This window comes from Stegodyphus dumicola, chromosome 10, assembly GCF_044657685.1.
Source record: "Stegodyphus dumicola isolate Sdum_Otavi_A_Nest chromosome 10, ASM4465768v1".
Classification (NCBI taxonomy): Eukaryota; Metazoa; Arthropoda; class Arachnida; order Araneae; family Eresidae; genus Stegodyphus; species Stegodyphus dumicola.
This window is the reverse complement of record NC_140777.1, coordinates 23,181,755-23,198,285: the sequence shown is the minus strand read 5'-3', so window position 1 is coordinate 23,198,285 and position 16,531 is coordinate 23,181,755. Positions and strand designations below refer to the sequence as shown.

At 33.5% G+C, this 16,531-nt stretch overlaps 1 protein-coding gene across 4 annotated transcripts in view; it reads right to left on the bottom strand.

Annotated features, from left to right (window-relative positions):
• The window catches only part of LOC118195384 (peripheral plasma membrane protein CASK-like), a 312,734-nt gene that overhangs the window by 54,770 nt on the left and 241,433 nt on the right, over nt 1–16,531 (bottom strand). For all 4 annotated transcript variants that reach the window (XM_085824783.1, XM_085824782.1, XM_085824780.1 and 1 more), the window contains exon 3: nt 4,240–4,345. In XM_085824783.1, coding sequence (XP_085680909.1) covers nt 4,240–4,345 — 106 coding nt within the window. The remainder of the gene's footprint in view (nt 1–4,239; nt 4,346–16,531) is intronic.

Below are 16,531 nucleotides of genomic sequence, written 5' to 3'. Positions count from 1 at the left end.
ATTCTGTCCATCTCCATTTACGATAGCTGAAGATATGTGGCCCATTAACGAAAACAATACTTTGCATTTTGAAACCTCAAAGATTTCTGAAATCTTCTGCAGAAAAAAAAAAAAAAAAAAAAAAAGGGTTCGATTCGTTAGCTTCTCCCATATGTCTCTGATTAGGATTACAGCTTCAAATTTTTTTTTCATTATTTGAATGTCTTAGCTACATTTACAATCTCCCTAATTTGCATACCCTTACGACTTTTCTTTCGTTACGATGCAATTTCAATGTTGAGCAGGTATAAAACTGAAAATGTGTCAGTACTCATTTACGTGAACATAATTCGTGGAATCTACTTGAAACATTGCCTATATAAATAGGCAACGAACTGGATTCAGGCATAAGGTCAATAAACATCCAAATTTTAGATTTGTTCCCAAAAGGATGTCTGAAGCACTAGAACTTCAAAAGTGGAATTTTTAAAAATATAGTTAGAAAAAAATATCACACCTATTTCCAGTTTATCGCATCGAGAAAGATACAAAAAACACGGCGAAATCACGCAGTGCAGAGCTTGCACAATGAATAAGCGTTCTCTAGCATGCATTTTTGTTATTATTATAGATAATTATTTTTTGCGGTATTCTAAAATCTGGTGCAGAGATATCTGACATAATTTTTTGGGTATCTCTAGCTGGTTACTCCGTTAAAAATTTCATAATCTCAATGTACTTTTATGCAGAACATTTGATCGAGCACTTATATTCTGTAAATATTATGTATGTGATGAAAACCATGAAATTTTATACGTATTTATAAAAGGCAGCTTAAAATTTTCTAGTTGCAGTTGTATAAGTTTTTTACTGAAATGTAAGCAGTATTTTAGTAACATTCGTAATAAATTACAGATGTAAAAATAACTGGTATAATAACTCTTCGTAGCGAGCCTTGAGACTTCCAGGACCGGGCGAAGTGAAATGCAATGAAATCAACCTCACTCCTGATATCTTCAGTAATATAATACAGAATTCTAAAATGTACACGGAATTCTGATGCTGATCTAAATTCCAAAGTACTGTCGTTTAAATTTTTTATGTACATCGCCACTTATGAAAATCCGAAATATACGTTAATTCTAAAACGTAACGTGAGAACGTACGTCAGCTCTAAAATATACTGGGAAAACGTAAAGATGACTTATCTGGAAGGAAGCTCGAGCACTGACTCCTCCTCCTGTCGGAAAAGCCTTTAACCCTTGCATACCATCGGAACATATATGTCCCACTAAAAGTTTAAAAATCACTGCTGGGTATTGCTAAGAATCTCCTGAATGTTGGGGATCATCTTCCAATAGTTGTAAAATCAAGATGCCGTTGTGTTCGTTGTACGCAAATAAATATAAAGAGAAGAACAAACATGGATTGCCGAATATGGGTTATGGAAAGAATGCTTTACCTTGTACCATACAATGTATACCTATTTCATACAATAAAGTTTTCCAGAATAATATGCGTGCTTATAGTAAGTCGTTCGCTATGTATGGGATGTATGTATCCCACCAGTAACTACGCCTGCGACATATGTCTCCCAGCCTCTGACTTGAAAACAAGTTTACCAAAAAAATCCCAAATGCTAAATTTACCTTATTAATGACATATTTTGCTCACTTGGATAGAAAACGGGGTATTTTTTTTTTTTAATTCGTAGCCAAAGGGTTAAATAAACTTACTGAGAACCGCTGCTTCGACTGCCACCTTCGCTGGCAATCAGTTACTCATGTAGAGCTAGATGACAACACATGTTACAACCGTAAGTGAGAGAAGAGTTGCTACGACTTTGAAGTGACTTTTTAAAGTCACAGACTGTAATGGAGTTCAAGCAGTTCATTATTAAATTTCTTCCTTTCGGCTTTTATTTTAAATTTCTATTCCTCTTTTAATATTATCGACAGCTAATTGACAGCTAATCTCTTAATTTATAGACACCTTAAATAAAACGCATATCAATTATTTTAATGCATGTTTTGTTTACATTAAAGAAACTTAAAAAAACTGTATCATATGGCAGCTTTTTAAACGCGGTTTAGAAAAGAAATTTGGCCCGTTTCCATAAGCGATTAAAACTCATTTATGCAATTAATTGACCTTGGTATAAATTACCCCACCAAATGCATAAAAAATTCTCAGCGTCAAACGCAATGAAAATGAGCATTAGATGTCATAAAAAATGTAACTTGAAAACAAATGTGCATAAACAGAAGCAATGAGTTTTAAAGCCTCAAGTCCTTGAATGGCTATTACGCTAATAAATTAACGCTGAGGTAATGGTAACTGACATGCGCTATAATATATATGGTCCAATGTTTAATTTTTTACAAATAGTTTTGAATAAAAATACATAAACGGGATCGGGGGTGTCGGGGGACAATTACTCAAGTAATTTATCAATTTTACTGCATAAATTGCTTTTCACTCAAAATTGAATTAGCGAAAATGCTTAACTAGAATGAGTTCTTTGGTGCTCTGCATTGGTTCTTTATCCCTTCAATTCACAGAAATATTTGGCTTAACTTAAATTGCCAGTTTGGCATCGCCTTATTACTTGAGTAAAGGACGAAACACCTTCGTATTTATTTCATAATTATTGTTCATTGAACGGGAGTTGGTTTGTTTCCCTTGAAAAGTCAAGTAATTTCCGTTCAATGGCAATGATTACTTGCTTTTAATTTGATTACTTGTGCTTTTAATTTAATTACTTGTTTTTAATCTAATTACTTGCTTTTAATTTAATTTCTTTTTAGAATTGAAATTTTGTTATTCATGATTTAATTCAAGTCCCCGTTAAACATTTTTAACAATTTACATTCAAGTTACTTTACAACAATTTTCGGAATTAAACTCACTAACTATGGATTCACTCTTTTTAGATAATTATACTAAAATTAATCTCAGGAGATAATATAATCAATAATTCTTTAGTAAATAACATATGCATATAAATATATTCAACAAACAAGATAGAAATTATTGCATATATTAAAAACTCAAATTATTTCGACAAACTACGCTCGATACATTAATGATGGAAACTATTTTAAGATATTGAAACATAATTAAAAAATAATAATTAAATTAAGAAAATAAATATTAGAAAAGTGATACGTAAAGTGATAAAGGAATATTTTTGCTTCTTTGTTTCCGAATATAACAAAACACATGAGGGCTAAAGAAAAAGCCTAAAAGAAATATAGCCTAAAAGAAAGGCTATATTCATAAAAGGCGTCGATCAGAATCTCGCTTGTATGCATGTTATAGGTGTTAGAAAAATAAGGGCAGCTTTGTAGCCATCCCGTTCATCAGGATTTGAATCCAGATCGAACTACCAGTGCATAGCGACTTCATCCCACTTGGCCGTTGATAGGTCGTCAACGACAGAAATATTACTTGGAAACATTTATGTAAATAATGTCGCATCTTAAAGACATTGTTTTTTTATTTCTTTAAAAAAGTTGCATCAACAGGTCAATTATGCTTTATTATTCTATATCCCAAGAAAAAAATCAAAAATAAATCTACAGTAAATTACGATTTTCTTCGATTATTACGATTACTAGGACAATAAATTATGATTTATTCCTAAGAGAAATAGAGTATTTGCTTGTGGGACTGACTGAAGTCATGTTAGTTTAAACAAATTTCTGCTACGAGAAATTTTTAGGGCGACTTATCAAAAATTTCAAATTACCGACGTTTCGCAGTATTTGATTATTGAACTTACTAAAAAGAATTTAAATCCACCAACATAATTACTTAATAAATCCTCAAATGCAAAGTAACGAGCCTAGAACATGAAATATATGAATATGTAATCAGTTAAAAAAACAAATTAACATCTAGTCTACGCACAGCATTACCATTCAACATCAAATATTTCAGAAAGCAAAGGTAACGGGGCAAATAACATCAACAGCGGCGCGTGGTAATTCATATTTTAATAACTTGCGCCTCGACTAATGGACTAATTAACCCCTACACACGGGTTGCATCAATTTCCAAACTTTATTACCCAGCACTTGTATTTCGCCTTTTGGAGGTAATTCCAAACTAAACACACGTTCCAAGCAGTATCGTGAATAATCGCTCTGCGAGGAGGTAATGCTAGTAGGTAGAATCTTCCTTTCGGAAGAGTTGGGGTGTGTGATTACTTTACATTCATCAATGTAATTAAGAACAGTATATAATAGGTAAGCTTACTATTCGAAGACCATGTAAAGCATTCCATCTGAACTGTACGTCTCCAGGAGCTCCACTATATGCGGATGCTTGAGCATGTGGCATATTGTCGCCTCACGTTTCAAATCTGCAAAGAGAAGGAAGAATGTCATTATAGCACACATGTTATTTAACGGCAAAACGCACTTGTATCAAGAATTAGAACCTTGTTGGAGATTTAATAAGGGGCTTCATCACCTTTACATAAAATTTGAATAAGGTCTGGCAAACTATTAAAAAGTTAATTACTCAGCCCTAGTGGAAAGATTAAACAATGGCTAACTGTTTTATTTGCGACACCAACTCAAAATGCTTCCATAAGCAGGACAGTGTTAATTAAAAAAAGACCAGTAAAAGATTAAAAGCAATGGTAAGTTTTCATTGCAAAATGGAATAAACGTTGTAAATGAGAAGTAGAATATAATTTAAAAGCTTATAATACAAATATAACAGATTACCTAAAGCAAATTCATATTATGTACAACATAATGCCATCTAAAGATTAAAAAAATGACTAAATATCCACAAAGAAACGGAGCAGATGCTTAAAAGAGATGCTCAGAAATCGTTTTCTGTGAGTAGCTTCTCCGTTTCAGTAAAGTTCCACAGACAAAATGCATATCGAAGTACAACGCGTTCGCGTAGCGATGCACACCGATCGAAATCCGTACGGGGAATAACAGTTTACGACAGCAGAATGCTTTTATCTACCAATCAATAGCGTCCTGTCACTTTGAAGCACACAAAATTCCATAGCAACTTATTTCGGTCCCTCCCACTTGCTACATTTTTTAATCACCTTATTAAGCATTAATCACAAAGTAGTTGTTTCAAGCTGTCGTTGACACACACCCTTAACTTCAGGTAGCGTTTAATAACGATGATTGCCATATTCAGCATTTATTGTGAGTGTTTTCGCGCTTTGTTGCAGACAAGCGCCATCTAGAAAATATAATTAAATTAGAAAATTTCACACAATAAATGCTTTATCATACACTGAAATTCATTGAAGTATAAATTTTTAAAATTTTTGTTGATTTTCGGATCTTTTTGTATTACAAATTTTAATTATCATTAAAAATCTGAGACATATCCCAAATTGAATATTTACGCAAAAGCGGAAACTATTAAAAATGATACATCATTCCCTAAGTTCAGCTCCTGGACAAGTTGAGAAAAGACCTCTCTGAAGGAATAAACATTTTTGAAATGTTTGTGCAGGGAGGACCCTCGTGGCTTTGATGTATAACCTAATCAAACGTAAATAAGTAAGTAATAATCTAATCAAACGTAAGGCAAGCTTCATCCTCATACACATTTTCATCCACTGAAAACTCTGTTACTTGCATATCGCTATTATATTCTAAAATGTAAAGGAAACGAACTCGTGTTTCTTTATTTTAATTTAAAAGGTTTTTACCTTAAATTAAAAACGCTTTTTCTCTTAAGTTTCATACGAAAATAGTCAATTAAAAATCGCAATAAGCAACAGCCTTATTTAAAATCTTTATTCAATTAGTAATAAGACGCAATTAATTTAATTAGTAACCGGGAAGAAAGGCGTGTTTTTATAACTAAAATCTCAGAACTTTTTTGATTAGAACTTTTACCCAAATTATATATATTACAGAATTAAACTTATCAGCATGAAACTTTGCTATTTCAATGGCCACAAAAACATATAACACAAACAAAGGCAGTTTCCCCGAAGCGAGAGTTTTAATCAATGAAAATATTTTTTCAAACATCGAGTTAATTCATTGATATGAAAATTAATTAATTGAATTAGTTTCGCAAATTTTCTCCGCAGATTACGATACTCATTGAAATATTCGATTTTTCTTTACTGTGCCATTACATCAAAAACTGTCGACAAAAGATAAATTTGTTGTACATTTCTGGTCAAACTATTAAGTTTAAAAAAAATCATAAGCATGCAGTTTTTCATCTTTGCTTCTTGTTTCAGGTGCAGAGTGAATCGAAAGGGACAATCCAAGTGGAATGTGTTTGGGAGCGGCACCTTTCAGGTTAGTCACAATTTTACTTTTTAAATGACGTGTGGTTGCTGCGACTTCATCTCACTTGTCTGACAGTAACATCAGAACAAACCCAAGAAATTCATCGTGGCGATGAATGAAAGATTGCCTCTGTCATTGGCAAAGGCCTTGAGCACCGTGCAGGTGAATGTACAACTTTGCTTAATTCCGCCCCCATTTTTGATGAAGAGCATCCCTGAGGGGACGGGTCCTAGGATGTCCCACCTCCTTTCCCTCTACCATCAACTTATCGAAAGGACTTTCGGCTCGCCACATATTTAGAATACCCCCATAACGCACAGACACGATGCATTTACAAACATCCATGCCTTCTCTGGGATTCGAACCCCGGTCCTTCGGTACGGCAGTCAACATTGCTAACCACTGTCCCGGTCGGGAGGCATTTTTAGATTATTCTTTTATTTATGTTGACCTAGTAATTTTTACTACTTAAGAAAATCAGAAATTTAACAGAACTATTACTTTTCTATAACCCTATAAATTCTTAAAAATAAAGCAATAAAACGTCTAACTTCGCAGCTGCCTTTATTTGCTCATAACCGCAGCGGCAGTGTGGCAGCAGCGCACAATGAGTTGTAATACCAATAAATCGATTTGCATGTTTTTCGAAACAGCCTTAAGTTTTTACCGGTAAAATAATTTTTTTCTCTGGTAATCCGGTTTATAACTAATATCAGTATTATTCAGGTATATTTTTCCCTCTACATGTTGCGCAGTGCATATCGCTTTTTTTCAAGCAACGTCTTAAAACCTAAAGAACCAGCTTATGGTCAAACGAATAAGACCTCTGAACACTGGTAATTCGATCTGGGTTCAAATTTCGGCGAATGGAGTAGATGGATGTTTCCGTAATCTTCGTGATCTGTAAGGTGAATTCGAGATGATCACTCTTAGAAAGTCTTTCATGAAGGTTCTTCATGAAAATAAAAATGTTAGAAAAATTTTAGTTGGTAGTGGATTTCAAACATGGAACATTTTAGTCACAATCTTTAAATTTACAATATTTATATTATGCATGTGTAACTCGCCGCATATGGCATTGTAAGAGAGCCACCGTTACAGGGCGCAAATTGAGAAGCGTCAGAGAGAGTAAGAGAAGAGCGCGAACGAATGTAATGGCGGTGTGCTGTATTTGAACTATGATTCCCAGCATACTGCTGGATGTACATGACTATATAATTAGTTCGTTTAATATATCACAAATAGAAATAACGAGTTACATTTTGGATGAGTAAAAAAAAATCACTTCTAACACATAAACGTTTTCGTGCCTTTCCCAGATTCAAGAGAAATTAGTTTCTGAATCCAAATTTTATATGACAAATAGGTAGTAACGAATATTTTTGTGATATAATAAAAAATATTAGGCTGAGCAGGATAAACAACAAAAGCACTAAAACAGACGTCCAGTAAACTAGTCTAAAAATCCAACTTTGCAAGACAAAAGGCAATATCATTAAGCATTTCTGTCTTCAGATCAGTGTATCGAAAATCATTTAAGAGTGATTTTCATCATGAAAATCGCGAAATTTCTAAGACTTCCAGGAAAAATAAATATAATTCAACATATCGTTTTAAATATTATAGAACTTCGGTGATAATCGTCTTCCCTAATGTTTCTAATGTGTTTCTTCCAGAGACTTCAGTAAACAAAGAACTCCAAATATTTCATAATCATAGATTGCGTATTTTACGCATAACAAAAATTTAAAAACAAATGAAATTTTCTCAGTAATCCGAAAGTTATAATATATATATATATATATAAACAGAACGTTTCTATTGCCTGAAGTTCCATTAAATGCTTTTGACATTTATGTAATAAATATGTTTCAAAATTTACTATACATATAAGTGCCTGCATACAAGATGAGACTAAAGATTGTGAATTAATATTTTAGAACTAACGACGGTTGATTTAAAACCTGTCGATTACATATATAATCAACTTTGTTTTATATATATATTATTGTTACGAAATTTGTACATAGATAAGTAATTTTAATGTCGTTATATGTGAAATTGTTGTATTTTTCTGTATAATGTAACATGAAAATTCAAGAGAAAGAAGATATACAGGAAAAGTAAGAATACAGAGGCAAATCCGTTTTACATTGAGTAAATGGGTATCTCGGTAATTTGGCGAGATATCGTTAAGCTGGCAACGATTTTAGCGGCTAATTTTAGTCGCAAAATTTGGCGATAAACCTCCAAAAGTGGCCAAACTTGGCGACATTTTGGTCTTGTATCATCGTAATTAAGTATTGTAATTGAATAAATGTAATTGATCACTGTATTTATTAGCTGTAACCGTAATTCGACCCTCATATTGCCTTCCAGTAATTTCAAGAAGGAAAAAGTACTAGAAAAATCTCGGCGGCCCGGTAAACACTATATAAAGCCGGTGAGAGCATCTGCTCTCAGTAATTGTTAGCTGTTAGCTCATCGTGAGTTCCGTGTACAGCTTCGTTCTTTAGCTGCGCTTTGCATTTCGTTGTCTTTAGCGTTCATAATAGTTTGAAATGTAACTACTGATTATACTCTGTGATATTGCGAAGAGTTGTACGATTATGTTTAAATAAAGTCTTTAAATAAAGACTATCTTTAAATAAAGTTGCAGATACCTGAAGTGTTTATTTTAATAAAATAAATTTTATCAACCTGTCATTGAAGCTGTGTACATTCAATCTATTGAGAACTCGTACGCGCACGCAACAATATATATATATATATATACAATTTTGACTAGAAAATTAAGTTGCGTGAGTTGTCTCCGCGGGTCGATAGAGAAGTACCAAAAAAGGTGCGGACAAAGCAAAATGAAAATGTATTTACAGTTCTTTATAACTTCTTCCACTGCTATTCACCGATCTTATAATTCAAGATTTTCCGACCATTCTGCCCTAAATACTTTAACTAATATTCTTTCTGGTTTCTAAATTTTTCCATACTTCTTTCACACTCTTGCAGTGACAAAATCACGAATTAATTGAAAACATATATTGATATGTCTAATATTATTATTCAAATACGGTTTCAGTTGTTGACGTTTCACAATAAATGTTAAAGAAATGGGCTTTGTTTTCATAACAAAAAAATTCATGAACGTATTAAGGAATGCTTGTAAAGTTTCTAGGACATTCCTCTAGAACAGAACTGATATTCGAAACGCTTGATGCTTTAATTCCATAAATTAGTAATCTTCAAACTTTATCGTTTCAGAAAATTCCCAGAAAAAAATTTTTTTGTGAAAGCTGTACGCCCTCAGAAAAGTAGCAAAATATTTCGCTCTAAAATAGCAACCTCTGCGGAAGACCAAGTGCTTCTGGAATCGTGGGAAGCTGTCTTAGAGAGAGTTCACTCTACACAAGTACTGCGCCATTTTATGCATAAAATGAAAAGAAAAGCATAATTTCATTACAACTTTACTCATAGAAAAAGACTCAAGTTATCTTACAGCTGAAGCTCTATAAGACGATCATCCACGGTTCCAAGCGATCTTGGTCTTCTTGGAGGTGATCTTCGGCACTGGCATTTATTTATGTATTCTCCGAAATACTCATTATTTTCAGAAGTTGTGTTCGAGAGGTGGCGGCCACGAGAGTATTCACCATATTCATGTTTATTTACTGTAGATTTTTTTAATTCTGCATACTTAGAGAAGAAAATACTTTAAAAGTATTAAAATTTTGTCAGTATTGCGTGTGTTTTAGAAACTGATAAGAAAATCGTTATTTCTTTATGATTTTACTGATTTAGGTAACAACAATAATAGAAATAAATATTAAATAATTAATTATTTTAGATGTTTAAATTTGCAAAACACGATATTAAAAATTCTATCGGATTTTAGCCTTAACTTTTGGAATTTATAAAGAACCAGCATTAAAAAATCCAGTGTTCCGGGAAACACAGTCTGAAGGTGAGTGTTCTAAAAAAATTCCATTGCCTATCTACATGTGAAATTTCGAATGAATCCGTCGTATGATACTTTCATGAATGAATAACAAACCCCGAACAAACTTTCATTTTTATGTTTTATTAGAAGCAGAATATAATACAGTTCCCATTTAAGAATTTTCGAGTTCACGCAGTTTATCAATTGCAACACTAGTAGATTCCACTTAAGACGGTCCAAATAACATTAAGTAGTGCTTTCTTCGACGTGAGTCATCAATGAAGTAAGATGAGTAAGGCACACCACGTCACAGCAACAATCAAGTGATAAACACCATCAATAAATTTTCCCATTTGCTATCATCCCATTCTTTTTCTTCCAGTTTTCCGATAACTGAATGGATTTCACCTATTAGATACCAATGGTTAGGAGGGCAAACGAATGATATTAAACAATATGACAAAAATCATTTTGGGTTTAGCCAGCAATTAATAATCGTTGTTGATGAAATTTTGACACATAATACGTAAACTAGGTTTCCATGAAATAAATAATGTGCAGGAATTACCTTACTCATACCGTAAAGAGCCGGCTGATAGTGATATCATTAACATCGATCAACAGCACACAAAGGAACACAATAATGATGAATTTACTAATGAAAGTAGAGTAGACTTCCGATTAAACGGGATAATACTAGAGACGATGGCCATAGTTAATGCATTACCGGGGAATAAGTTTAGGTATGGAAATAAGTATGAAAAAAACTTGTAAATAATTGAAGAACAAACATAATTAGAAGTAAATACACTAAATTACAAATGCCATTCAAGAACAATATTTACAACAGAATTTGTTCTTGTTTACTAGCTTATCTATGGAAGTTGACCTGAAACGCAAGATTAATTAATGACTGCTGAGTTGATTTTACTTTTACGATTGAGCAGTTTACTTTGATTTAAGTATTTCCGGATTACGAAACTATTTTCCGGATTACGAACACTTGTGCATTAAAACATCTCCCAATTATTTTCATCATCTGTCGTCACTGCTGTTATTCCAAAGTTCTTCTTTTCCTTTCTATATTCTTTTATATACACTCACTTCCAAAAGTTAAGCACGGAGAAGAAAATGCTAATTTCCGGAAGCCAATCAGAACTGAAGAGGATGCAATTCGCTGCAGAGGTAGATGGAAGTAAGCAAATATGTTAGGTAACAGCCAATCGCGCTTTCATGTCAAGATATCTGTAAAAAAGGCAGTCTTATAAGAAGCCAGCTTTATGGGTAACGTAGCGCTTCACGCGATAAACCAGCAGTAATTCATTATTGGTTATTGGGTTACAGAAATTGATTGTAAGTGCTGATAGAATGTGTTTAAAACTTTCGTACAATTTCTTTTCAAGACACACGTGTTTCTATAACTTCCAAAAGACGAGTGGAAGATTCTGAGAGCTGGCGTGCTGTGGGGCGCATTGAAGCAGGACAGTCGATCACAGATGTTTCTCTTTTCTTCGGCGTTCATCATTTTGTAATTTCACGTTTATGGAAACAATTCCAAACCACACAGACAGTTGCCCGAAGGCCCGTAGCCGTTCGCCCAAGGGTTACAACCCCCGCGGAAGGTCGATATATTGCTATTGTAGCCAAGCGGAATCGCTGAGCGACCTCCACAGGTGTGACATCTACGGTTACAGCTTCCATTGGTAAGGCGATATCTGCAGCTACTGTACGCCGAAGATTAAATATGAGTGGAATGTACGCCCGAGTACCTCGAGTTTGTGTTTCTCTATCCGTCCAATCAAGAGGGGCACGATTACAGTGGTGCCGGGAACATGTCAATTGAAATGTGTATGACTGAGGCAATGTCATGTTTACTGATAGTCAAGATTTGCTCTGGAGCCAAATGACAAGCGTAATAGGATATGGCGTGAACAACGAACACGCAATCAGTCCAAAAACATCACTGAACATCACGCATTCCGAGGCGGAAGCATTATGGTGTGGGCAGGGATTTCATTAGGATTCCGCACCGACCTGCATATCTTTAAACGGGGTTCTTTGACGGCTGTCCGGTATCGAGATGAAGTCCGAGAACCCGTTGTGAGATTGTACACTGCAGCAGTTGGCCCTACTTTTGTTTTAATGAACGATAACGCACGTGCCCATAGAGCTGACATCGTCGATGACTACCTGGAGAGTGAAGGGATTGCGCGTATGGCGTGGCCAGCATATTCGCCCGACCTTAATCCCATTGAAAATCTTTGGGATATTCTCGGCCGTGCTGTATCTTCACGTTTCCCACCTCCAGCCACTCTTATTGAGCTGGAAACTACTCTACAAGAAGAATGGCGATTGCTTAATTCTGCGGTGGTTGACCACCTAATTGAAAACATGGTCACAAGGTGTAAACTTTGTATACAGATGGGGGCATCACATACCCTATTAATGTCCTTTTTTTTTCATTTTATGCTGTTTATTTTCACTTTATACATAATTCTGTTTAAGTCTCCAGTATGTCATTATCTGATAACTCACAAAAATTTAATATTGTTTTCTTTTCTGTACATAATTATTGATTTTGTTTTATGCATAAATATATACTATGCTACTTTCCTTCCGAATTTTGTGTCAACCAAAGTAGTATTTGTTGATTTTTTTGCATTTTACATTTTCGTGCTTAACTTTTGAAAGTGAGTGTAGTTTCCTTTTATGCTAATGGTTTAAAAGAATAATTTTTTCCATCATTCTCTAATAAACAAACTAATTTTTTTTTTTTTTTAGAAAAATGAGACCGGGTTGATTCGCTCTCGGTTAATCAACTGTCTACAACAAGCACTACCAAAGGGGTCGGAATGGACCCCCCGGTCTATGAAATTTTAAATGGGGTAATGGTGATCAAGGGACCGATAGGCGAATATGCACTAAGTATTGATCGATAATCAGGATCCCACTGATTACAAAAACATTTAATAATAAAATTCATAATTAATTGGTTATTGATTTAAAACTGTACCATGTAGTATGGAAGGAAGCATTGCTATCGCGAAAAATTTCCGTTTTCAGATTTCAACAAAAATATATCCAGTTTGACTGTTCCCGAATCCATTTTGACTACTTCTTTTGCGTGATTTCTGTACGTATGCATAGAATGAAAACCTCTTTATTTCAAAGTGGATTGTAAAATGTATTCAACATGGAATTTTCCGTGACGTACGCAAGTAGGTACTCCTTATGAAAAAATAAAAATGCAAGAAATTTGACTCCCGTATGACAAAAATTGATCTTGATATTTAATTTCAAAATTTGCAATTTTTGATGTCATTTTCGACTTACCTTCAAAGATCGATTAATCAAATTAGAAAAAATCGAGGAAAGAAGTTTAAATGAAGGAAAGCAAAAAATGTGTAAAATTTAATAGGCATACATGGAAGTCGCGTGTCAAGATTTTTTTAATGCTATCTATTCATGCTGACAACAAAAATTTTAATTTACTTATCATATGCTTTTATGCGAAATAGTTTCCCCGTTTTTCTTCATCACCATACCATTTAAAAATGAAGGATCGAAATTCTGTTATGCTCTTTTAGTTAAAATATGCTTTATAGAAATGTACTGCAAAAATGTAACAAACATACTTCTAACAGTAGACATTTGAAATAAAACAGTCACATTCAAATTTCCGTTATTCAAACAAAAACAACTGCTAAAATTCAGAAAAATAGCAAACAAATTTAGACACATTTTTCATTCTCTTATTAAAAGCTCCAGATCTTATTAATCACTGTCATCTCCACTGAAATGAGTGTGCTATAAAAACTAGTCATATGCAGTTAACTTTTTGCCATTCTGAAGATATAATTAATTTTATACAGTAATTGTTTGCAAGCTCTTGTTAAATAACAATAGCTTCTTCAACACGGCATTACTAAATTACGCTGTGAGGCAAGTAAAAGGAAACAAGGCTATCAAAAATATATTTGACAATTCATTTCTTGCTTATGTTGAATGATCATAAATCACATCCAGACACTTCGGAAAGTAGTCGGGAGGGTGGGGAACTAGTGTTTGCATTCTGGCATCACTGAACAATATAAACAAAATTTCCTGGGGGTCCACATAAATAAAAAGTTGCAGGTTCTTCACATTAAGCATATTTCCACGCAAATCCCGAAAAATCAGTCGAAATAGCATAAAAAAAACTCTGATTTCAATTTAATGTAATAGTTTCCTTTGGATGAAAAAAAAGCCAGGTTAATGCAGATACAATCCTTTTACAAAGAATTATCGCATTTTACCATGCGCTTCTTGTCGTATAAGTGGATCAACACATTTATCTTACAGTTAGTACAGCCGTGGTTCTAATTCCCGAGAGGGCAAAGGAGAATTTTCACATTTCTTGCTTCAAAATGTCTAATAATATTTACAGTGGCGCCCGAACTAAAAATGCTGGGGGTGGCGATAATTTGCCCATATCCGCTGGTTGACTGGGCCTTGTGATTTTTCCCAATCACCCATGAGTGCTTTTGTAATGTGAATAAATACAATTTTTTCATGTCTCGTTCTCAAAATATTATATAATAGTTTCTACATACTAATCACCAAATATATTATATACATATATATGTGTAAGATAAAAAATATGTAGATCAAAATTATAATTTAAACTAACGGTAAAACTTTAATTCTCCCTTTCTGTCCTAAAAATCGTAATACCTTCTCTGAATTGCGTCATTTCTAGATCATTCCTTTTGCATGGCCTGCGCAGCGCTGATGACGTAATTGGAAACAGAAACTTTTTAACTTAAACCAAAACATTTCTCTTCGTGTGTTTCCATCTTGCACAAATACGCACTTCAGCTTCTCTCTCTGCTGTGGTTGGACGTAATTTCCCTAGTCTGCTTCCTATTGCAATAACATCAAACATGTAAATGCTCTTGAATAGGCACGGCTACAGTACTGTGGCCACAAATATCAATTGCAAATAAAAATGGAACTAAAACTGCCTCATCTTCCAAGTTTCTTAGACATTACCAAGTCAACATTATTAGCATACTACGCAATCAGAATCTTTCCTCTTCTGAATGTATCTAAGTCGCATTAACAGTTCTCCGTCTTTTCCTTGCAATTATTTCATATATATATGTATATAACAGATTTCTGCAGTTCGGCTTTCCAACCAATGTTTTATTTATCCCAAGGACTTACCAAAAATGTTTCAAAATTATGAGTTGAATTTATGATATGACTTGGTAATCACAGTAAAACTTTTGTTCATTCATTCAACTCAGAATAGTTCGAATTTTACTTGCTTAAGGATTGAGTATCAGTTGCCTCTTTTTTTTTTTTCCTACCTTTTAAACTAACGTCAGCAAACGTAATATGCATGCGTAATATGTACTGCAAACGTAAATATTATGTGTAGCCCACACCTGCATTTGACGGAATCTCTATTTATCATGTCAGATGTTTAAACATTAGTCAATCAATCACTTCGGTTTTACTTTAAATTATCGACTTAAGCTCGATAAATTAAGTTTTTGTCAAAATTTCTCAACTAGTTGTTGTCAAAACTTCTAGGTACTTAAGTTTGTTATAAGTGCGTATACAAATTACTTCCATTAAGTTTTCAAAATGCATCAATTAATTTATATCTTTTTTGTGCATCGGAAAAGTACTTCACGAACAGTCGATTAAAATCTAGCTTCTTTGATAAGTATTTCTTTCTTAGAGGCTATATTTCCTGCATATTTCGGTTTTATAATACGCATGTTTTATGTTTATCTGGCTGTTTCTGAATAGACAAATGACTGCCTATTCGGAAAGAAACAACATATTATAATATCTTGCTTTTATAATATCTTACTATTTAATAAATAACTATATTTATTGTTGAAGTGGCAACGTCATATTTGCATTATTTAACCGTTGCTCAGCAACGTTAGAAATTATTTTAAAGATTAGGATTCTGAAATTTTTACCAGCTAGTAGTAGCATGAAAGTTTTGCCACTAAAGAATTTCTTCAAATTATCTATCTCCGTGAAATAGAAATAAAATTTATGTTCTACTAAGAAGATTGCCTATTTATCAATTACTTCAAAATACAGTACAATATACATATTTTACTTATTTACGATTATATTTGATAACAAATGCTTTTATTAAATAATCTACAGAAAAATTCCTACAATAAGATACTGCCCATTAATTTCACCGAATTCAAGCAAGTATGGTGAACTGCTTATTTTTCTACGATAGTTTGGACTTCTCGTAGCTTAATTATTCTGTTTATATGACGTATTTAAATTCCAAAATCAGCCA